Source organism: Penicillium maclennaniae (genome assembly GCF_028827695.1).
Source record: "Penicillium maclennaniae strain IBT 15551 chromosome Unknown utg000006l:1.0-2513246.0:1.0-2515036.0, whole genome shotgun sequence".
Lineage (NCBI taxonomy): Eukaryota > Fungi > Ascomycota > Eurotiomycetes > Eurotiales > Aspergillaceae > Penicillium > Penicillium maclennaniae.
The window spans coordinates 1,019,041-1,041,310 of record NW_026623218.1 but is presented as its reverse complement, the minus strand read 5'-3'; the positions used below and the strand labels follow the sequence as shown (position 1 = coordinate 1,041,310).

The 22,270-nt window shown below is 52.7% G+C and overlaps 8 protein-coding genes across 8 annotated transcripts; 3 read left to right on the top strand and 5 right to left on the bottom strand.

Moving 5' to 3' along the window:
• Window positions 1-45: 45 nt before the first annotated feature.
• Window positions 46-2,639, bottom strand: N7477_006623 (uncharacterized protein; the record flags this gene model as incomplete). Its single annotated transcript, XM_056968286.1, has 3 exons — window positions 46-1,157; window positions 1,213-2,241; window positions 2,294-2,639. The coding sequence occupies 3 exons, from the start codon at window positions 2,637-2,639 to the stop codon at window positions 46-48; spliced, it is 2,487 nt and encodes an 828-aa protein (XP_056821082.1).
• A 1,762-nt stretch (window positions 2,640-4,401) lies between these two features.
• Window positions 4,402-5,306, bottom strand: N7477_006622 (uncharacterized protein; the record flags this gene model as incomplete). The annotated part of the gene is made up of 3 exons (XM_056968285.1): window positions 4,402-4,915; window positions 4,972-5,069; window positions 5,124-5,306. 3 exons carry the CDS (start codon window positions 5,304-5,306, stop codon window positions 4,402-4,404), a joined length of 795 nt encoding a protein of 264 aa, XP_056821081.1.
• Window positions 5,307-5,761: 455 nt separating this feature from the next.
• N7477_006621 (uncharacterized protein) lies at window positions 5,762-9,061 on the top strand (the record flags this gene model as incomplete). The annotated part of the gene is made up of 7 exons (XM_056968284.1): window positions 5,762-5,812; window positions 5,935-6,069; window positions 6,258-6,320; window positions 6,376-6,425; window positions 6,884-6,998; window positions 7,063-8,195; window positions 8,233-9,061. The coding sequence occupies 7 exons, from the start codon at window positions 5,762-5,764 to the stop codon at window positions 9,059-9,061; spliced, it is 2,376 nt and encodes a 791-aa protein (XP_056821080.1).
• Window positions 9,062-10,262: 1,201 nt separating this feature from the next.
• N7477_006620 (putative histone-lysine N-methyltransferase (Ash1)) lies at window positions 10,263-12,860 on the bottom strand (the record flags this gene model as incomplete). Its single annotated transcript, XM_056968283.1, has 5 exons — window positions 10,263-11,037; window positions 11,091-11,290; window positions 11,341-11,714; window positions 11,767-12,267; window positions 12,326-12,860. The coding sequence occupies 5 exons, from the start codon at window positions 12,858-12,860 to the stop codon at window positions 10,263-10,265; spliced, it is 2,385 nt and encodes a 794-aa protein (XP_056821079.1).
• A 794-nt stretch (window positions 12,861-13,654) lies between these two features.
• erf2 (palmitoyltransferase ERF2) lies at window positions 13,655-15,499 on the bottom strand (the record flags this gene model as incomplete). Its single annotated transcript, XM_056968282.1, has 1 exon — window positions 13,655-15,499. The coding sequence occupies one exon, from the start codon at window positions 15,497-15,499 to the stop codon at window positions 13,655-13,657; it is 1,845 nt and encodes a 614-aa protein (XP_056821078.1).
• A 609-nt stretch (window positions 15,500-16,108) lies between these two features.
• N7477_006618 (uncharacterized protein) lies at window positions 16,109-16,927 on the top strand (the record flags this gene model as incomplete). The annotated part of the gene is made up of 4 exons (XM_056968281.1): window positions 16,109-16,249; window positions 16,312-16,355; window positions 16,521-16,722; window positions 16,877-16,927. The coding sequence occupies 4 exons, from the start codon at window positions 16,109-16,111 to the stop codon at window positions 16,925-16,927; spliced, it is 438 nt and encodes a 145-aa protein (XP_056821077.1).
• Window positions 16,928-17,370: 443 nt separating this feature from the next.
• pmt1 (protein mannosyltransferase 1) lies at window positions 17,371-20,406 on the bottom strand (the record flags this gene model as incomplete). Its single annotated transcript, XM_056968280.1, has 4 exons — window positions 17,371-17,901; window positions 17,983-19,443; window positions 19,503-20,055; window positions 20,141-20,406. 4 exons carry the CDS (start codon window positions 20,404-20,406, stop codon window positions 17,371-17,373), a joined length of 2,811 nt encoding a protein of 936 aa, XP_056821076.1.
• Window positions 20,407-21,065: 659 nt separating this feature from the next.
• Window positions 21,066-22,269, top strand: N7477_006616 (SURP domain-containing protein; the record flags this gene model as incomplete). The annotated part of the gene is made up of 3 exons (XM_056968279.1): window positions 21,066-21,198; window positions 21,250-21,303; window positions 21,362-22,269. The coding sequence occupies 3 exons, from the start codon at window positions 21,066-21,068 to the stop codon at window positions 22,267-22,269; spliced, it is 1,095 nt and encodes a 364-aa protein (XP_056821075.1).
• Between the last annotated feature and the right edge of the window lies 1 nt (window position 22,270).

Below are 22,270 nucleotides of genomic sequence, written 5' to 3'. Positions count from 1 at the left end.
ACTAAACATCAAGCGTGAGATTATATTCTCAGCTCAACTGGGCACTCAGGTCGAAGTACCGTTCTCCACACTGATCTTCATCGTCTGGAAGTTCAGTCCGAACTCTCCTAGCAACTGAAGCTCGGGCCGGGTCGTATTACTATACCCGTCGGAACTCGTTAAGTATGAGCTGATCTCCGATTCGGAGAATAATGCAGAGTCAATGGAGCCCGTTTTCTCGAGAATGTACAGTACAGCGACCTGCGAGAATTCGATCACCTTGTCAGGTACGCTTGCGGTGGAGGTCGTCGCGGCAGCTGCCGTCGTGGAAGTAGATGCGCTGATATGAGTAGCTGTTGCTATGTTATCCGTTCGGGTCCTTGTGCTCTGGTCTCCGGCACTCTCGTAGAGAATACCATCCATGGTGGCCTCAGCGCGGGCGGCGAGCGCGGTTGCGGTGACGGTAGATACGACGGTGAGAGAGGGGATTTCTTCAGCCACGGGCGGATCGAGAGGAAGAACGATGGAGCGACGCGTGTTGCTGCGGCTCTTGACGTCGCTGAAGGAGACGAGGGCATTCTCGTTTTTGCAGCTGACATTGCTCAAGCTGAAGAGGGCCATGATGGTGACAGAGTCCAGGCTGATGTCAAATCTGCTTGAGGCAGCGCTAAACAAAGTCGGAAGAAAATTGCCCATGGTCGCGTTCTTGTAGATCGTGCCATTGTCGACCTCGGATGTGGTACAGCTGGAGTCGCCTACAGTGGTACACTGTGAACCAGTGTATCCATTCACGCACACGCAGGAGCATTCGGAGCCGCTTGATACGGATACTCCGCCATTATGACAGGCGTTGGTTGTGGCGCATGAATTGTCACTGCCGGCGTTCTCTTTGGGAACGGCGACGAGGAAAACGGGCAAGAGAACCGCAAGCACGACGACAATGAAAAGAATGATGCAGAGGACGATAAACCACTTTCGCGGCATTCCACAGCATTTGCGCTTGACAGACTGCTTCTCATTGGGGACTTCGTCGTTGGAATTAAGAGGCTCAACGTTACAAAGGTTCGATCGTCCGAAGAAAATGGGCCACGATGTACGATCGTCAAGAGTCGCTAATCCAGGCCGGGGAAATGAAGTCAGGATATCGGACAGAGAACCTGAGCCGCGACGGCGTTGTCCTGCATCGTGTCAGTCCGTTGATTCTGTCATGATGTCTATCTTCCAAAGACTTACCTGCCATGAATCCCTTGTACTCCGGATCCGCCGCAAGATCGGCGCGACTGGCAGTTCTTCCGCGGTCGAGGTTCGAGGCGAGTCTGGTAGCACGTCGGATCAGATCGCTCAAGCTTGAAAGACTACCGCGGGCCTCTGCGTCTCGCACAGCGCCCATGTCAAGACGCGGAGGTTTGCGTCCACCAGGTCGCTTATCGCTCATGGTGGGAGCAGCCTTGGGCAAGCTGGGCAAAACCTCGACCTCTTTCTCAAAAGCCGTGTTACCCACCTCGTTAGCAAAACGAGGTTTTTCCGGGTCCACGCAAGATTCTGCCGACGTCGTCGAAGTAGAATTCCGCCTCAGAGGACTCGGTTGGTGAAGTGCTTGACCGACCGCAGCTCCAAGGGTCATACCAGCAGCTGCGTTCTTGTTCCACTCCTCTCGGGGGAGGGACGATGGCATATTCGGGATTGAGACTTCGGAGTTAGGGTTCGACTTCATGATCGTGCGCATAGTAGGCTTCTGCCTCTTGCCTAGACTAGCGTTTCTCACAAGTGTTTCGGCATGGCTCTCGCTGGTTTCCGCTTTCTCTTCATTATCGTCCGACTCGGAATATAGGTAAGCGCCCAGAATTTCTGACTCTGCTGGACCAGAGCCCCAGCTAGAGGGAATGGCACGGCTTGAAGCGAGAGACCCCGTTGTCCGGCGAGGATCAGGAATTTCCCTTTCTGACTCCGGGATGGGAGAGACGGATGATGCGCGGGCTCGTGGGCCGTGAGAATTGGGCGCTGCAAGACCTGCAGTTCTGGTCCACGGACTCGCGGCGGGCCCACGAGGCTCTGGTGAGGGTACCGGGGGCATAATGGGAATAGAGCTTGTAGACGAAGCGGTTGATTGTCTGAACAGGTCGTCCGTAGTGATTGATATTCGGGGAGTCAGATCAAAATCAAAAGTGCTGGTAGGGCTCACACAGGAGTCATCCTTTGGCCCAGGGCGAGGCCGAGGGATATCCAGTGCCTGTGGCGGTTGAGGGTGCGAAAATGAGCGAGCTGGTCTAGATTGATAGTTTACACTAGCCTCGGAGTCCTGCCCAGTCCTCACTGAGTAAATGGATGGAGAAGGCAGTTGGGGAGGGGCCTCGCTTGGGCGTGGGGGGCCTAGTCGGTAGGGGAGCACGCGGTGTCCAGAGCCTAGGGTCTTGTTGGGAGCGCGCTTCAAGGTTGAGAGGGTGTGGCTGAAGGCCTGAAGCTGGAAGAGGCCACTGGGTCTGACGGGTGGCGGCCTTGAGCGGCGGAGGTCTGGGAACAGACGGCGATGGCAGTACTCGATTTGGCAAGACACCTGCCTCCAGTAGCTCTCTAGCTCTCTTGACGGACCCTTTCCTGGTGGGCTGGGGACTGGATGGGTTGGCCCCCGAGCCCTGGGTGTTGGGAGACTGGGAACTCATTGATCCGTGGCCCGTTTAACCTATAACTTTTGGACTGAAGTGTTTATTTCCGCAGAGTCAGGGCTTTCTGCGGCATCAAGAAGTGATCGATATCAAATGTGATTCAAGAAGGCTGAATCGCTTCCTGGTGTACGAGATGACGGAAGTGATGTATATCAAAATCTCGATCTCCGGATCGAGTTGAAGAGAACGTATTCGGGATTAACGAGAGTCGGATACTAGGATGTTTCGGTCAAGATACAGGGCCAGTCCGATAGTATCTGGGCTGAGCCGATCGTAGTCGCGAATGGGATCCCAGTACCTCTTTCAAAATGAATGAAATGGCATTCAATGCCTCTATTCGCAAGTCAATATCAAGCAACTGAGTCGTTCCTTGTCGGACACATACAACACTGGTACAAACACTGGAACAGAGCAACGAGAGGCGAACAGGCAGTATCAAACCAGCACTGTTTTTGAAACAGGAGCCTGGCAGAGTCTCTTAGCATGATCTCCGTGCAAACCGTCTACAGGCTGCAATTTCCAACACGACCGATAGGAGTACCGAGAGAAATCAAAAGTCAGAATAGTCAAACACTTACACCAAGCACCAAGCACCAAGCACCAAAGACAGAAAAAAAGAAAAGAGCCTCAAGCCCCGAGAAAGAGAGAGTCGCGACAAGGAAAGAAAGAGAAAAGGAGGGCGCACCAGCCTGACACAGTCCCCGAACTAGATTAAAACCTCACGTATTTTCCGTCCCGTGCACGGGGCCCGGTGGAGTCCCAGGTCCAGGTCCAACGGCCGGAGCTACTCTTCGACTCTTAGAATCTGCGATGCCTTCATGACTGTTTCCCGTTCGGTTCATCCCCTCGGCCATTCACGAGACCCATCAGTCCCAGAATCCAGCAAAGATCCAGCCCAGAATCAGGAACTCGGGTGGAAATCGATCAGTCTCCCATGTGGCAACCAATGAACAGTCCCGAGCTGCTGTGTCGGCCCTGACGGATGCGATGCCAGCCCCCCCAGAAAGCGCCGTTGCATCCTATCATCAGGGGAACGGAGGGTTTCACATCGCTGCACCAAAAAAGGCACCACAAAGGCCCAGAATTGCTGGGACCCCTGGCGAATAAGAAGTGGAAACCGGGCTCGAGCGCACGAATCACTTTGACAGATCGCGAGGACGGGGCTTAGTGTGGGGATCGTTCCAGGAGTTAGTCTCCGACGCTATGTCTCACATTGAGGGAGGGCCCTTCGCTTACAACAACTGAAGATTTTGGAGACTCTTTCGATGCCGGTGGATCCTTGAACTCGACACAGCTTCGTCTCAATCTCGATGCTGCCAAATTTGCGTCCAGGGTTGATTTGGGGTTATCAGTGGGATTTCTCCTGGTGGAATGGAGCGGGGAGAAATATGCCTCGGGTCGGAGTCAATAGACTAGTAAAACATATTAATCAATTGAACAGCTAGTACGTCCGACAATGCACTTGTCTGACAAGCACAGAGCGTCAACATACGAGCGGGACATAAATACTACCACGAGGCAAAATGGAGCCCCCCTGTGCCGCCCTCCGAATCCACCGTTCGTGACTGTGGCCCTGGAGGCCTTGGTCTACCCACCTTGTGATCTGGGCGGGTCACGCCACGGAGGATTACATTATGCCGGCAAACAAAATTTGCATTGATTGCCTTCAGGAATTGGGGATGAGATGATGTGACTACAGATGTATAATGTATAAGATGCTCGATGTGACTGTTGATCTCCCACCTAGCGTCATTGACGATCACTCTTGACAGTGAAGATCCCCAAGATTGGCGCGTAGCTGGGTGATCCTCTGCTCCAGAGCGCGCATTTCCACAATGGTTCCCGCCAATTCAGCCACTTGACTCTGTATGCCCTCGGTGAAGGATTTCTGAGTGTTGCGGAGGGACGGTGGTACCAGGATGCCGTACCAGTAGATGGGATCGTCGGAACGGAATTTCTTGCGAGGCTTCTTGGCTTCCTCGGCCGGTTTATCCGTGTCGGTGACGACGTCGGAATCCTTGTTTGCTGAAGCTGCATTACTTCTGTTCTTCGCGGTGTCCTCCTGTGGCAATGCCGCAGTGCATTTGCTTTCCACGGATGACTCGTCCTTCTCGTCCTTCTCGTCCGTCTTTGCCTCGTTGTCGCAATTAGTAATTGTTTCTATTCGAAATTTGTACTGGAGATCGCTGATGCCAGATTTCTCTGCTTCGTGTTGGGAGTCTGCTATGGCCTCAGACTCGGCTTGTCCCTTGTCTTTTTCGATTTGAATGGTACTATACGCCATACATTAGCGACTTCACAATCATCCACTACATCTGGAGCCGCATACACTTTTTTGTTCGTCTTCATCCGATCGTCGTAGTAGTCACGGCCATAACGGCGGCCGGGAGGACAGGTGTAGTTTGCATGAGCCAGAGCAAGAAACCCCTAGTCCGACATTAGCAACTTGCAAGAGTCCATTGAGTGGACGTAAGTTCATACCGAAGAAAGATGCTTCGAAAGTCCCGATTGTAGCTTTTGCTGCTGGTCAAGTAGGTGTAAATACTGCTCAAGCAGCGCGTCCAATGAAGCAAGCAACTCTGAGGAGGCTTGCGCGGATTTTAACTCGGCCTCAGGAGCCTCAGAGCCCGGTCGAGACGCAGGTGGCGTAGGAATCTGAGCCATCAGGTAGAGTTGGATGAACCTAGCTGATGTCTGGCTGATGCGTTGCAGCGAAAAGTGTCAATGTTGTGGGGGTTCTGCAAGACGGAGAACCGTGGAGCGCGGGAGCTCGGCCCGGTAACTCCGTCATTGGCGTCTCCGAACGCAAAAGAATTTCCCGCCCTGCGCTTCACTCGGATCCCCCAACTTGCTCGCTGATCACCACTTCGAACTATCTGCTGTTGAAATTTGCTCGAAAATAGCGACCGAAATCACCCGTGACGTCTCTCGTGCGAGTTCGCGTCTCTCGTTTCCCCAGATCGCCCTGTGACTGAGCGGAAGCCCGAACCGCCACCTCCGTCTACGTCGTATCTCTACAGTTGCGCGCGACGCCTTGCGAAATACGACGGTTTCTGTATTCTTCGGAGAGCGCACTCGATTGACCTTACATCTCTTTACACTTTCCCCGCCACCTCACCATGTCTGTTGCATCTTTGCACCGCGATACCGCCTTCCAGGCCCGGTCTTTGGTAAGTGATCTCGGGGAACGGTTTATCGGGGTTGATCAACATCTAAAGCCTCCATTTATGTTGTCACCGTCTACTAACTTCACTTTTGTGTAGTTCCGTTCCTGCTGCGCCAATCATCCCAGTTCGCCAACTACAACTTCCGTGAATATGCCCTTCGCAAGACGAGAGACTCCTTCCGTGAGCATCAAAATGAGTCGGAGGAGCGTCGGATACAGGAGTTGATCCAGGCTGGACTTCAGGATCTGCGTCTGTTGAAGGTGAGTCAAGATTTATCGAGGCGCGGTTGAGACTGGTTCACTGAATGGGGGTGAATTCGCATCGGCTACGGTTCACACCATCCCTGCACATCTGAGGAAACCATATCTCAACATGCCTTGCATTGCTTCAGAAACCTTCCTGTGACCTTCCCGGGCGCACCAGAACATGAAGCTAACAATGATCGCAGAGGCAAACCGTCATCAGCCAATTCTACCAACTCGACAAGTTGGTGGTGGAGGGTCAGAAGAGCGTAAGCAGTACCGAAACGTGCGGATACCTGTACAGGTCAACTAATAATGTCCTAGGGAAAGGAGACAGGCGACCGTGGTAACATCGTTCGCCAGAAGGACACCGGGTACGTATAGGCTATCATCCCGTATATCCTAAAATCCGGTCGCTGACCTATCTTAGTTGGGACTAATCGGCGAAAATTTCACAAATGGCAAGAAATGCGATTGTTTCATCGCGTTGATTTGAGTACTCGACAAGTCAATGGTTACCTGCGCGATTGGCCTGGATTCTTTTCTTCTGTATTATAGTGCGAGCACAGCCACAGGCAATACCATCTCTCCCTGAATATCACAATAGAAATATCCTCTCTGCTCTATCACGAATTGCAAGATCTCATAATATCAGTTTGTATCTTTGATTGAGAGACTCACTATGCAGCTGTCTGTACATCACGTGATGCTCCCTACGATCCTGCGCCATCGCAACGCGACGGGAACAACGCTACGCTCCGCCCATCCACTCCAGCTCCCCACTCCACCCAGCTTTCGCACCCTTTCCTCCGGTCACGTTGAGCGCTTAAAGTCTGGTGTCTTTGGGTGGAAAGGACCACAGGGTTGCTCACCATGCCATCGACTGTACGTCTCACCTTGCGCCTGCAATTCGCGCGCCTTATCCCAGTCTCGACCCGCTACCCCGGGTCCGCGGATACTGAAGAAAGATCACCCTCAATTGAAGAGCTTCATCACTAACAATCTTCACAGTTCAGGTCCTCGCGCTCGGGGCGACACCTTGACGGCCCTAACCGCACCCGAACGGGCCAGATCGACCACGACGTCTTCGAAGGTTTGCCTGTCCGCCGCTGGTCGAAACAACCACACACCTACTCCCAAGCACCCAAGGCCGTCGATGACTCGGACTTCGGTGTCCAAGGCCCCGGGGGCCCAGTTCTCCCGGAGCTGCCAATGCCGCGCGACAGCGACCTCTTGCCTGCGGTGAGCAAAGCATTGTTGCGCGCTGCTCGTGCAGGATGTATCTATATTCGCCAGAACACTACAGCCGCCGAAAAGCAGGAAAATGACCAGAATAAAACCGACGACCAAAACACGGGCGCTGTCCAGATGGACCGCAGTTTCACCAGTCGCAAGTGGCTAACTCTTCCCAAGCACATGGAGCCGCCGGAGGTGGAGTTCCTTGCTAAGAGACGTCCTGGATTGTTGTCGCTCTATGGCGGTGCTTCGGTCGACGGAAGCTCGGGATCTCTGCCTATGAGAAGAACCAAGTTTAAGAAGATCGACCCGGAGACTGGCAATATCTCTATCTATGAGGCATGGGTGCCCAAGGGGCATCGCATTGAGGGAGAGGTTACTGGGGATGTTCAAACTCTTGCAGAGCAGAGTTCTGTTCCCGTGAAGCCCGAGACACCTGCTCCCGGGACCGTCGTGGAGGGCGTTGGGATTGTAAATTCGGAGGGTGTCGTTGTTGCAGAGGCTGGTTCAGCTGCTGTGATGGAACCCCCGAAGCGACGACCGCCTCCCCCCAAGCGAAAGGGCAAAGGAATTGGTAAAGGTCGCAAGAAGAAGGTTATGTTTGCTCCCGGAGAAGGTGCCGATGCGTCTACAGTGCACAGTGTTGCTTCTGGCGCTGAGGGTGGTACTCCTGCTTCAGGAGAAGGTCAGGACTCCCAGATGTCGGTTGACCAGTCTGGTCAAGACGATGATGATGAGGATGGCGAAGATGGTGACGAAAGCGACGAGGGAGACGAGTCCATGTTGGACGCGAAGTCTCCCGAGACTCCTGGTGGTCAATCTGTGACCGAATCTACCCCCCAACCTTCCGCCGATACCCCAGCGGAATCACAAGACGTCGATATGACAGAGGCGGCTCCTGAAGCGCCGTCTGCTGAGGCTGCTCAGGAAGAATCGCCTTCGCAGCCACCGGCAGCTGCTACAGAAACCCCCCCGGACTGATGCGGATGCCCCTACCTCTGCCTCTGAGACACCGGGACTGCCTACGCAAGAGAGTGAAAAGCCCACTGCTGAACAGTCTGTCTCAGCCACAACAGAGTCTACCGGCGATGTAGCGCCAAAAGAAGAAATTGAAGCTCCTGGGCAGGTTTCGGTTCCTGCTACAGACAGCGCGGCGGAGCCTTTAGCAAGTGTGACTCCCGCTCAACAGGCCTCTCAACCGGCAACCAGTGAAGTCAAGGTTGAGGCCCAAAACGAGGGCCCTGATGAGACTACCTTGGCTCCTCCATCTGTCGATCCCGAGAATCCCGTCAATGAAACATTAGAGCCCACAAAAGAGGAAGGGCCTTTGCACGCGACAAAAGCATCTGAAGAAACAATGGAAACTAAGCCCACTGACAATGAGTCGGCCCAGCCCGAGGTACAGGCGCAAGAAACCTCAAGTGCGTCGGCTCCGGTGGCAGCCGAAGGCCTGGGCGCAGGTCCTGAGGCGGACTCTGTCGTCTCTGAAGCTCAACGAGATGTGGAAATGGATGATGCACCACACTCCGAGCCGGTCACAGCTCATGATCCCGACTTAACATCTGAACCTCAGTCTACCGCGACTGACCCTATTAAATCTGCTCCGGAGCCCGTTCTCGGCACCGAAGATGCAGCCCCTACTGAGACCGAGCCAGAGACGACAGCGCCCCCAGTCGAGCAGGAAGCATCTCCCGTCCCTGAACCCACACAAGCAGAGTCTGCACCAGAGGAGAATCAGGATGAGCCCGAGGCTCCTCTCGCAGAACCCGCATAATTAGCCTTAGCGGAATGTATCTGCAGCTCAATTGTATAACGAATGGAACACATCCCTGCCATTCATCTTTTCTTACACGATGTATGTACGCGTGCTCATTTGGTTGGCCGGAGCAAAGGAGTCCCTATGGTTGTCTTTCCTGTAAACCCTCATGAGGGGGAATGGATTTGATTTACAATATTTTATGCCATAATTGCATTCTTAGGCTGTAGCATACTTGGATTATCAAGCTTCATTTTCGGTCATGCGCTTATTTTATCTGAATATCCGATCATCCAAGTCCAAATATAGCCTGTAATATAGATTTCATCCGGTGATAGCGAGATTCGCATACACTTGAGATTGGAGGAGAATACGTGTCATACTTATATCCCGACGCATATCCGTACGGCGAACAGTTTGATGCATTAGCTTCCATTAAGGATATCATCGTGTTGGATCTGTGGGGCGTTCACTGCTTGCCCTGGATTGTTACATAGAACCGTGACCGGAGAGTTGTCAGCGTAAACATGTTGAATTTGATGTTTCTACCCTGGCTACACACAGGCCAGACACACAAAAGCAGCAGCACCTTGCCAGCCGTACCAACCCGTGCAAATTCCATTCATGACCATGGCGCATGTAATTCAATGAAATAATGGACAAAATAGCAAAGGGGTTGGGATGAATTGAACAGAGAAATAAATGAAACATCAAGCCGAAAGACCAGTTGAAGGGGAAAAGAGCATTGAATGAGAACGCCGCCAGGGGTGCCAAGTAGAGAGGAATAGAACAGGTAATGCAGGCGTGTTCAGACGCTTTGCAGGGTAATTGGATGAACAGTGTAAAACATTGGGGTTGTCAAAACAATGCTCGGATTCGAGTCAGAGGCAAAATTGGTCAACAATTGAATTGGGAATATTAAAAGGGTGAAACAATGACAATTGCTGGCTTGAGTTGTTCGAGGTTGTTGCATAACCTGACAGCAAAAAAACCCAATTTCTCCAGTTAATTGAGATCGGGAATTGGAAGTGAGAGTCCAAAAGAAGAAAAGAAGATCAGCATGACCAATGGAACATGATCTTCGGTCACTGGCTGGCTGATGTATTGTGTTGAGCTGGATCGTCGAGCGGCGGGGATCCAATTGCGAGTGCAAGACTCGCTGTTAGACAACGCGTCGTTTGACTCATGCCGGTAGACCTAATTGAGAATTTTTCTAGTTTCATTTCTTCATTCCTTTGACGCCGCGCATCATGGTCTTCGCTGCGTTTCGCACACTCGCACCCAGACCCTTGCCTTTGGCAGTCTTTGCCTTAGCGGAACTGGACGCCGCCACGATGCCCTTTTCCTTGAATGGCATCCGAGCCTTGACAGGGCTCTTCATAGGTGCTTTACGAGAACCAGGTTTAGGCCCAGGCTTCCGACTAGGCTTTCCGGGCGACTTTGCAGGAGATTTGGCGGGTGACTTTTCAGCCTGTGACCTGGAGCCTTTGGCGGCAGCAGCAAGAATCTGCTTTTTGGTCTCAGCTGATGGCCGCTTGAGGGGCGAGTTCTTGGCAGAGGAGGTTGGTTTAGCCTTTGCAGTTTCTGCCTTTCGTCGAGGTCCTCGAATAGCAGCCTTAACCCTGGCGGCTGTTTTCACCTTGGGCAGTTTGATGCCCTGCTTGGAGACAGTCCTGCCTCGACCAGTGGTGGCTGCCTTCTTTGCAACCGCCTTTCCACGCGCAGTGGTAGCCTTGGTTATGACTTTCTTGACGCTAGCCTTGATTGACTTAGGCGTGATCATCTTGCGCTTCTTTCCTCCTCGGGCGTTAGTACTCTCATCTTCATCTGCAAGTTTTCGCTTGGTGCCGGTCATCTTTTTGTTTTTGTTCACAACCTTCTTTTCCTCCACAATCTTGGGACGTTGATCCTTATCCTTTGGACGAGGGCCAAGAATCCCTCGGCAATTCTCCGCTCCACAACGACACTGCTGGACGTTTTTGCTCGAATACGGGCTGATTGTATTGTCAGTTTGTCCGAAGGAATGGGATCTGTCAAAGAGACCCACTTGAAGTTGTAGTCGTAGCTTAGCTCTTGTCCAGTCATGATGCCGTTTTCTCCGGCAAAAAGGGCCATGCGCGGCTTCCCAGCAACAGTCCACTTCTCCATACGGCAATTAGGTTCACACGAATGGTTGACAAAGCGAGCAATGGATCCTCGAGTGGCGTCAATGATCATGTTTTGATCAAAGTACATCAGATAGTAGCACTGCCCCAGAGTCAATAATCACCAGAAGTCATGCGTCCGGAGCTACTCACTTCGTTATTCTTGTACACCGATCTCATTCTCCTCTCACACTCGATCTGTGTGATAATCTCACCAGTATACTCAACAATGATCTGGTTAGGCTCGAATGTGCGGTTGCTGCGGACACCGTATCCACGATCCACAGTTTTAATCACCTCGACTCCAACATTGTACTTGCCGCCAGCCTTGGTGCGCTGCTTAAGCTCAGAGAAGTTTCGATTACCGCATTCCGGACCCAGTCTGCAGTTACCACTGTCACATTCGTAGAACATATAGCGATTCTGACAGTCTTCATCGCAGCCAGTCTCTTCTTCGCACATGCAGGTAGAAAGCTCCAGCTTCTTGTTCGCTCTCCATTCACTAGAGGCATCGCCAATGAAAACGTCTGATCCTTGTTAGTCTTAACAATCTATCATCCAAAGGAAATATCGACTCACTCTTGTTAGTTTTGCGCCATTCATCCGGCTTGGGTTGACCAGGCGGAAGAGGCGAGAAGATATCGAACGGAACCTGGTAATTGCGGCCGTTTTGAATCATACGTGCCCCAGCAAACATTGGCATCGGCATAAGTTTTCGCTGTTGGGGAATGCCGCTCGCTTTGGCAGAAGTCTTGCTTCGACGCTGTTTCGGGGGTGCATCGGTCGGTTCCTGTCCAGTATACAATCCGTGTGGTAGCCAGCGCTTGGGTTTGTACTGCTTCACAGCCGGGGCTGTTGGTTCTTCAGAAGGGCTCGCTTCCTGCGCCTTCAGCCTGGACAGGTCGCTTTCTGAAACTCGACGCTTCTTTGATGCAGGCTCAGCAGGCGGAGGAGCGGCGTCCGACTTGTCAAGCACGACATTTCGAGATCGAAGGCTGGCGCGTCGACCCAGTTCCTTTCCCTTTTCACTCCGATTTCTCGAGCGCTTTCCCAAAACACTATTCGCTCGGTCCAAAAGATCTGATGTTTTTTTTCACGATACTGAGACGAGTTGATCGTCTTGAGCCGCGGGAACTACTCTTAGCCTTGGGAGTTCCTTCATCCTCATCCAGTGCCTTCTCCACGCGCTTTCGTAGGTTGCGTTGCTGAAGTGAGGTAGCCATATCCTCCGAAGGGGTCTCCTGTGAGGATTTCGAAACTGGGGTGTCCGGGGCCATTGAATGGTTATCCGTCATGGTATCATCTGCAGTGCCCTTGAACAGAGAAGAGTCCATCACGGCAAGACTATGCCGTAGCGAAGAGCGCGTGCGCTTCGCCTTGGCAAGGCTATCAACATAGGCCTGGCTGGAGGAGGCCGACGTCTCCTCTTTCTCGGGTGCAATATCCGGGGTGTCAGCGACTAACGATACGCGCGCTACCCGAGTTGAACGGCGCCGTGTGGCGGGTTTTTCTTCCGTGGACGCGTTTTCATTGTTGCTGGATGTTTCAGAGCGACTGGCCTCAGGCGTGAGGAGCTGTTCAGGGACGTCAAGGCTCATATCGTCGAGTGTCTCGTGTGCAGAGACGAGCGCGGGAGTTGTGGCCGCGGAAAGGCGGGAGGCACGGCGCGCCATTTAAGGGCCAAGGAGAAAGGACGACCCGCCCTTGAGAAAAGAGCTTTGGGGGGGCAGGTGCAGAGTCGGGGAATATCAAGGATATCGAGTATCAGGGGTGTGGAAAGAGGAGGATCAGCAGCCGCGCGCCTCTTATCAATTTAGGCCGATGGGGATGTCTGACGCGTGCAACATCAACACTTTCCTAGCCCAGAGGCAGAACTTCGCGGTGAGCCAAATTAGCTGCGGGGAAATAAGTCAATCAAGGGAGGAAGGGATTTAGGGACTGGACAATCATTGATGGAATGCTTTATTTCAGATCTTGCTCGGCCCGCGCAGAAGCAGTCCGATTTCTACGCGTTTCAGTATATTGGGATTAGGTTCTATTCTGACCAGAATTATACAGGGTATTGAACCATCCGGTAGTAGTCTCTATGTAGAGTAATGTGCAAATCTCCGGAATACAGGCCAAGCGAAAGAAGATAAGGAAGAAAAGGATGAATAGGAAGTAGGATAGTCGCTGCGACTGGGATAATCGTAAGAATGGACCTGGACGAAAGAAAGATCACAAAGGAAATGCCTGACGTTGGGGAGAGCAGGAGGAGATCCTGGTCAAGCGTCACGAGTAGGTAATATCACCGGATTAAGCGTAGGAAAGTTGCGTAGAGTAATTAGAAAACCATAAGACGGGCAATGATCCCGAATGAAAAGGTCAGGTATCTGATTAGAAATAAAGTGTCGTATCTTCGTCTGAATGAATCGTAGCAAGGGATTAAAAACAACCAAAAAACAAGTCGTTTTTGGGGTAGTTGTGTTTACTCCTGTTGTTGCGAACCAACGTGTTGCATCTCAATCCCTACTTGCGATTCCTCATCATGGACGAGATACTTGCGCTTTTGCATAGCAAAGCGCTGATCGCCCTCTTCGTAAGGTTTTTTGAACTGCAGGTAGGTAGGAGGTCGAGGACGTCCCACAACGGTTATCCAGTTCTTGAGGACGTTCCCCTGGGTGAATGGCCGATGGCGATCTGCCTTGTTGAACTTGTGCGAATTGAGGTATTCTCGAGTGGTCTCCCCTCGGCCCATCAAGAACATATGGTAAACCATAAGCGATGTCGGGTACGGCACAGCGACAATACCGTAGATGACCATGGCCCAAGGGACGCGCCACTTCGAAATAGCGGCTCCAAAAGAGACATTCTCACGCGCCATGTACACCAGAATATGCGCCAGACTAGCACCAATCAAGAACAGCGCCAAAATAGTGCATGAGCTCACAAAGGCAAAGAAATAGCGGTAATTGCGACGCCCGACACAGTTATTGAGCCAGACGCAGTGGTGATCAAGTGTCTCGACGCAGTTGTCACACACCCGACAGTGGTAGCAGCGCGGAGGTCGCCAAATACTACAAGTTTTGCAGTATTTCACCGGCACATCCATAGCGGCCACTTCGGAAGTAGCCAGCTTGACCATGACCCAGTCATTTGTGGGAGGACCAAGTGACAATGGGTCTTCTCTTGGATGTGTAGGGGGCAACGAATGCGCGTTTCGTGGCATAATGCCCGGGTCGACAACAGACGCATGCACGAACGAGGAGAAACAGATGTAGAAAACGTATGCGAAACAAATGGGAATGGCAGGGGAGATATTATGCCATAACCATGGAGCCGAGAATGCAAAGAACAGCGCCGAAGGAAGAACAACCAGAAATCCCGTAGCAATGTTCACGGGCTTATCCCTCGAGTTCTGAAACCGTCCACCACCACAAAATAGAGTATTACCAATAAAGTATTCCCAATTCTTACCCAATCTACCTTTAGGTAATCCGGGTTTCTTGACGTCCATGGGTCCAGGAGACGAATTTGCTGAGGACAGCCGATCATGTCCTCGATGATCATGACTTTTGTGTGCTGTGGTACCATTCCGCAATGACAAAAATGAGAGCGGTGACTTGGGTGGCGCTTGGATATCTTGTCCCGAATGACCATAGTTTGCGCCGAGGTTCAGGTGGGTAGGACGCGGCTTATTCTGTTGGTCTCGGTCTCGGAGAAGCTTAACACTTTCCCCCAGGCTTCTGATCGTTGTGTGGCCCGTGGGACTTGCATTGGACGTGTTGCGATCAGTGATGATGGGATCTGTAAACTCCGTGCCTCGCGACGGAGGAGGTACTTCAGCCTCTGCAGGGACTGATCCCGCCTGGAAAGTACTGTTGGAGATGATACTCCTCCGGTTCTGACTATTTTGGTCCGCCCACTCATCCGTGGACGACACAGTTCCCTTCGTCATGGGGCGCGTGCCTCGATGCGCCTGCAGTCGTTGCGAGCTCATCGGCCGGAAAAATCCTTGAGCAGTCAAGGACGGAATATGGCTCCTGCTCAGTCGACTGTTTGAGCTTCCTGGTCTGCCTTGGCTAGATGCAGCCATTGAGTTTCTCGTTGGGGGCGGGCCTCGTTGTGAGGCAGTGGGACGCTGCTGGACCGACGACGGAGGTGACGCGAAAGATTGCGTTCGCTCGCCATCTTCTGAAGCCATATCCGTTACTCGGGAAGAGATTCCGCCCACCGAGGGAGGTCGTGGAATACCCAAGACATGTTGCTGGGTTCGGTTTTGGTTCTGGGAGGTGGTTTCGCTAATGTCCGGGCGGTCTGCAGAATTTGCCATGGTTCTAGAAGGAATGATATTAGAGTTTGCTAGAACGTAGCACGCGCTTTCATGATGTTCTGCAGGTATGAGGATGGGAGAGCTGTAACAGGCGATGCGAAGGAGCTCCGTGGGCTGAGGGAATCGCAGACGGGCGATATAGCGAGGTAAAGAGTGACTGTCACGGAGGTGATGTAAGGAGAGACGGGATCAAATCATCCAATGCGCTATTGAATCATCAGCATCGAATCTAGGGGGTTTTGCGCATCCGTCCACCACGCGTGTTAGAAATCCGAGGGGAAGCAGATCCTAGATGGAGCCCCTTGTGACGAAGAGTGAAAAGAGCTCACTGAGCACGCACCTTTTTGAAGATATATTCACCGAATTGAAACACAAGGATGTAAGTCCAATTACATCACCGTCCTTTGGACAACAGCAAAATGAAGGAGTCAACTCGGTTGAGCTAGCATTGAACCACCGGGTGAACAAGTCGCGCATCAAATGAGATCACCCGAAGCGGCCCTGAGTCAGCTGATCACATGACCGGCAACATCATTCGATGCTCACGATTCTCCCACACCACCTCGTTCCCGACCTCACACCCCATCTCCACGCACTCCCGCTGCCACTATGTCTTCGATTGCTGCTATGGCTTCCCGCCGGGCTCTGGCTCGCCAGCCCATCTTCCGCGCTCCTCCGCGCCGCTTCATGTCCTCCAAGGTCGAGGAGGCCGGTCTCGACAAGGCCCCCAAGAGGGACCCCGAGCTCTACGTACGGCTTCGCGTCCGCCATTGACCGTTCTCAGACCACACAGGCTAAAATTAGCTACATAGGTTCTGCTTGGTGTCATGTCCGGTGCCCTCGGAATCGCTGGCTGGTGAATATCCCCCTCTCGATGCATACCCGGTTTCATGCTTGTCATGACATGCTCGCCACGCCTCGCTTGAGATAACCTGACAGGTCGAGGAAGCTGGGCACAAACTATACACCTGAATCGCTTTCCAGAGAGCAATTGGCTGACTTTGTCTTTTCCGATCTATAGGTACTTCGGCACCAAGCCCACCTCCGTGAGCTCCGAGTCCAACGTCCGCATCGGCGATTCCGCCATGCCTTGGCACGCCACTTCTGAGGATGGCAAGATGTACAAGTACCAGTATCACCCTCACGGCGACAAGAACCAGCCCCTCCGCGCCGCCCCTAGCGCCATGAACACTGTCATTGTCCCCAATGTCACTTTGCCCGAGGTAGGCATTTGCAGTCCCCTATGGCGATTATGCCACGCCGCCTCTCGTTTCACGCTGCTTCATTTGCCCTGTTTAAATAGACGACAGTATCAAATAGAGACAGATTAGTGGCAAGATCGTCCTCGATGACAATTTCGCTAACCATTTGATGCAGGACCTCCACGAGAAGTTCAACAAGTACGGCAAGGAGGAGTGGGACTACTAAACGGTTCAGGATGAGCATTTTAAGCTACGGTGCGAGCTTGCCTCACGTCAAAATGTGCGGTCGGCTGCTGTATACTAGAAATGTGGTAAGGTGATTACTAGTAGTGCCTGGACTTTGCGGTTACCAGATTTGTGCATAGTGTTCAGATAAAGAGTCAATTGGGAATCAGCCTCTTTTCTTATGTTTCCAATAGTCTTCTTTATGAAGTAGACCTCGTGGTACCATGGCGTCGGGTGATTTCGGGGATGGAAACTATCTTCGGTACACATGTCTGCTAGGATAAACATGCCACTACAGTACATGCAAAAAGTCAATCAGAACGCTCATGCACATTCGGTGACTAATGAATCAACTAATCACTGGGAAGGAAATAACTATAAGTTTCATGATACATGGTGTGAAGTTTTCTTGTCCCCATCAATCTAATCTACTCTCCAAATCAATCATTCGACACCCTGAGTAGCTTCATTACCTTCACTCGCGGGCTTCGCCTGAGGAGGCTTGGATTCCTCAGCGGAGCGGGTGTTACCCTCCGCAACGGAGGCAGGGCGCTCTGGTGCAATTGAGTCCTCAGGGTAGCTACCAGTCTCGGGGTTCTGGCCCTCGACATCTGGGTGAGGAGGAGCCGGGGCTTGGGCCGGAGGCTCAGGGAACACAGGCTTGCCATCGACGATAGGCACCTCGTGGGCGTTCTCGTGGCTGGCCAGGGATTCATAGCGAGTCTCGAATTTGACCTTGCCATCTGCGCGGAGGGAGGCCACAAGATCATCGGGCAGGATGTTACCGTGCTGGTCACGGTACTCGACGCGAGCCATAGAGCCGGACATTTTGGGCTCAGTCACGGCTGCCGGTTCCGACTGCTCCTGGGCGGGTTCGTTAGGCTGCTGTTGCTGTTGCTTGACGGGAGGAGCCGCGGCGGGTGGGGTGGTTGGAACGGCGATGGGAGACTCGATGGAAGTGACATATTGGCTCAACTGTTTCAGAATGTATCAGCCTTGGGGATCTTGATTCTCTCAATATCCTCGGCGTGGAGGCTTCCACTCTGGAACACTTACGTCGGTGTGGAATGTGTTACAGTCGAAATCCCATGTGCTAAGCAGCTTCACTCTCTCGCAAGCACCCTGAGTCCAGGGATTGCCATAGACGAGTGGAGAGTAAAGAGTGAAAACCACAATGCTGAGCAGCAGGAATACCGTCATAAAGACCTTGCCAATCGCCGGCTTCGAGGCGAGACCAAGGCACTTGATACGGTTGGTGACAAAATCAACTTGTTGGCAAAACACCAAGATAGCGAAGTAGAGGGCAGGGAGGTAGTGGTGCAGGAAGAGCTGACGAGCCATGAGGAAGAAGGGGAAGTAGTGGAAGGCCCACCCAAGGACACTGGTGCCGACTTCATAGTCGAAACGCTTGAAAGAGACGTGATTGTAGTCATTGCAGCTTCGCTGCCAGCGCAAGACCGCAATGCCTTTGAAAACAACGTAGATAGCGACGGCTAGGGTAGAAGTCCACCAGATGAGCGGGTTACCCAGGAGGTAGACCTGGCGGTGCTCGGCGCCCCAGAAGTTGATACCCCGGAGAAGAGTGGGCCAGGAAGGCGGACGAGAATCCCAAGCGTGAGACTCAACAAGACCAGCGTTGGTTGTCCACATTACCTTCTGCAACTCCCAGAACTTACCCAAGAAGCCTGGGTTACGGTAGTTGACCTTTTCGGCATCTGCGGGCATCGCCGGGTGGGTGTTGTCTTCAATGTACCAGATGCTGTTAGGAAGAGTACCTCCCTTAGCACATGTGACTTCCTGCTGTTCCCAAGCCCAGTCTGGAAGCTTGACCTTGTGAGAGAACAGAACACAACCAGTCATTACATGAACTAGCCTGAACTTGGTTTGGATAGTGCGGAGGTGCTTCTTGGCCTCCGCGCCGTCTGACATAGACTTGACAATCTCAACCTTGAACAGATCGTTGGCATCACCAGGGAAACCCTCATAACCGTAGGCAGAGACCTCAAACTGCCAGTCAGCCTCGGTCACCGGAGGGCGCTCATCGTGGGAATGAATGCGACGATGGGTGATCTGGTGGTAGAGGCGAATGACAGATCCATCTTCGATGTTGCTGGTAGTCAGATTGTCCCAAGCGAATGGGCCCTCAATTTCTCCGTAGGGACCCAGCGGCTGAGTCTGGTTCTCCATAATGAAAATGTTGTTCTCATCCTTGTGGGGGTAGAGAGTGACCTGCTGCTGCTTGCTGCCAGTGGGGTACATGTGATTGTGGGAGTGCAAGTAGCCACCCTGGGTGTTGTGATGACGAAGGCTAACTCGGGAACCAAATGCAACATCGGCAGCAACATCCTGCATGCCCTTGGAGTTTAGTGTCGCCTGGAACTCGGAAGACATGAAGCCATCACCCTCACCAGGGTTGACCAAGCACATGAAGTGGACGGCGAACATGGCCATATAGAATCCAATAGGAATGACGATCAAACAGAAAACACGAGCAGTGAAGTGCTTAAACCAAATGCGCTGCAACATGAATAATTAGCAGCAGTCTCAGACCTTTCATGTCATGAGGAGTCACATACCGGTGTAACAGTCTTCGGGTCACCAAGCACCACCCACAACTGGAGGATGGTGAGGGATCCAACCCAAGCCATGGTGAAAAGGCCAACCCATTTCACACTGAGAGTAGCACCCAGCGACAGACCGGTGGCAACCAACCAGAACCACCAAGGTCCTTTGAAGGCATGGGACGGGCCCAGCTCTTGCTGGTTCGAGAAGCAGTTAAACGACAGTGCCGTAAGAGCAGTGAAGAAGATAAGAGGAGAGTCCAAGAGGATCAGACGCGATTGAGTGGTCAGCGCGTTATCAAAGATGACAACACCAGCACCCATCACAGCGGTCGAAGTACGGCAACCAGTAGCCTTGAGAGTCAAAAACATCATGGACACAGTCAGGACACCCATGATGGCGGGCAGCATGCGCATGGCAACATACGGCACACCAGGCTCAATGTAGTCCTTGCCAATATCCTTGAAGTCAAACTCGCCATCGAAGCCGGCCAGCCAGCCAGCCAGCGTGATGAGCAGTTTGGCGAGCGGGGGGGTGCACATCCATAAAGAATTTTCCTTTAATATACTTTGACGCGAAGCCACCGAAGCTAGACAAAGACTTTCTTATTAGCCACGAGTTTTCTCAATTCGATTTCACCGCTGAGACGCACTGGACTTCATCGAAAACCACGCTGGTGGGCTGGTAGATGCGGAACAGACGAACAGCCGCGGCAATCAGCGTCACCAATGTAAGCAGCTTGTAATCCGAGGCCGGGAGATTGAGAATATCATAGTCTTTCACCCCATCAGACGCATAGCTGGAGGACTTCGCAGGTACGGGCTTGCGATTGTTGGGTCGCGGCGAGCGACTGGGCGAACGCTTGCCCGAGCGGCTCTGGGGCCGGACGGCCAGCGTGTCTTTCGACTGTTGGCCCATTGTCTTCCGGTTGAGCGACAGGAGATTGGAAAGTCGTGAGTGCGGAAAATAGGAGAGGAGAGTCGAAAGAAAGAAAAATTAAAAGTAAAAGTCTCAGCGGAGTGGAATTCCAAAGTCGGAGAATGGAAGCGGCGAAGCCACTAGCTGAAGAGCTTCCCAGGTTGGATACAGCTCGACAACCTACAGCTCTTCTCTGGATTAAAGATCGTGGATGATGGAAAGAAAAGACCCCATACAGGGCAGGAAGAAAAAGGAAAAGGGAGTGCAGAGTGAAAGGGCGAATGGACGAAAGCGGGTGAGGCCAGATCGACGCGGAGGGAACGTTTGTCTCTCGAACGCCCCTTAGATTTCCGCCCCCCCGGCTGACTAGTCTTGTTGTATTCGCTGTTGGGGGCTTGCTTGTGATGGAGAATGACATTGACGCTGTTCGTTTAGCTTGATGCTTGAGATGAATGTATTGTCTTCTATCTGAAACATTACTCTTGTACAATTGATTCTCTGGAAACATCGAAGTATGAAACGAATGCGGGCAAACGTCGACATATACAGAACCTGAGGAATCTGGCCGCCTTCGGTCTTCCACCGCGTGGCCCTAGCCACACTTACGTAATTTTGATTATGTCAGTGTGGCAAGTGTGATACCTCGCATTCCTCAGATCATGTCCAAAGAGACTCGCCGCGCCAGTCATAGCCCCATTGCCGCCATGGATACATCGAACGGTAACACTCCCTTGCCGGAGGATATGACCAAGCCTCCGGAGGGCATGGTACTGCCCCCCAAGGACATTCGAGGTACATCTCTGCTTCCCTGAGCGCAAGGATCCAGCTAACCGGGCATTCCAGCGATCGTTGAGAAGACTGCGGGATACGTTGCTCGCAATGGTCATATCTTTGAAGGTCAGAACAACTTTGTACGTCGATGCTGTCTTGGGGCTAACATCTCATCTTTCTCTAGACCGTGTTCGTGACAAGGAAAAGAGCAATCCTAAATTCTCCTTCTTGAATCCAGGCGATGCCTACGCGCCCTTTTACCAATGGCGCCTCACGGAAATCAAGGACGGCCGCGGTACTGCCGTCTCAGCAGGTCGAGCTGGCGAAGCGACACCCGCCGTCGAACCTGAAAAGCCCAAGGGACCGCCCGAACCCGCCGCGTTTCATTTCTCCGCGCGCATGCCCAACATCAATGCGCAGGATTTAGAGGTCGTCAAGCTCACCGCATTGTTTGTCGCTAAGCGAGGCAAATCTTTCGTGACCGCGCTGTCGCAGCGCGAGGCTAGAAACTACCAGTTCGAGTTCCTTCGTCCCCAGCACAGTCTCTACCAATTCTTCACCCGACTGGTCGACCAGTACACCATTCTGTTGCGATCCGAAGGCATTGACGCTGCCACTACTGAGCAGAAAAGAATTGCCGAACTTGAGCAGAATGTGCGAAATAAATATCATATCATGGAGCGCGCCACACAGCGCGCCGAGTGGGTGAAGTTCCAAGAACAGCAGAAGCAGAAGAAGGAAGAGCTGGAGGAACAGGAGCGTATCGAGTATGCGCAGATCGACTGGCACGATTTTGTGGTCGTCGAGACCGTCATGTTCACCGAAGTCGACGACCAGTCCGACCTCCCACCGCCGACCTCACTTGCGGACCTGCAGTCCGCCTCCCTTGAGCAAAAAGCCGCCATGTCTCTCAACCCCCTCCGCATCGAAGAGGCGATGCCCACCGATCTCGATAACCCTACCTACTACAACCCTTACCCCGTTCAACCCGAATCCGCCGTGCCCTCTACCTCTCCCTACCCGGCCCAACCTCAAGGCCCTTACGCCCCCCCAAGCGCGGACTACAATATGCAATACCCCCCCGCAACCTGAG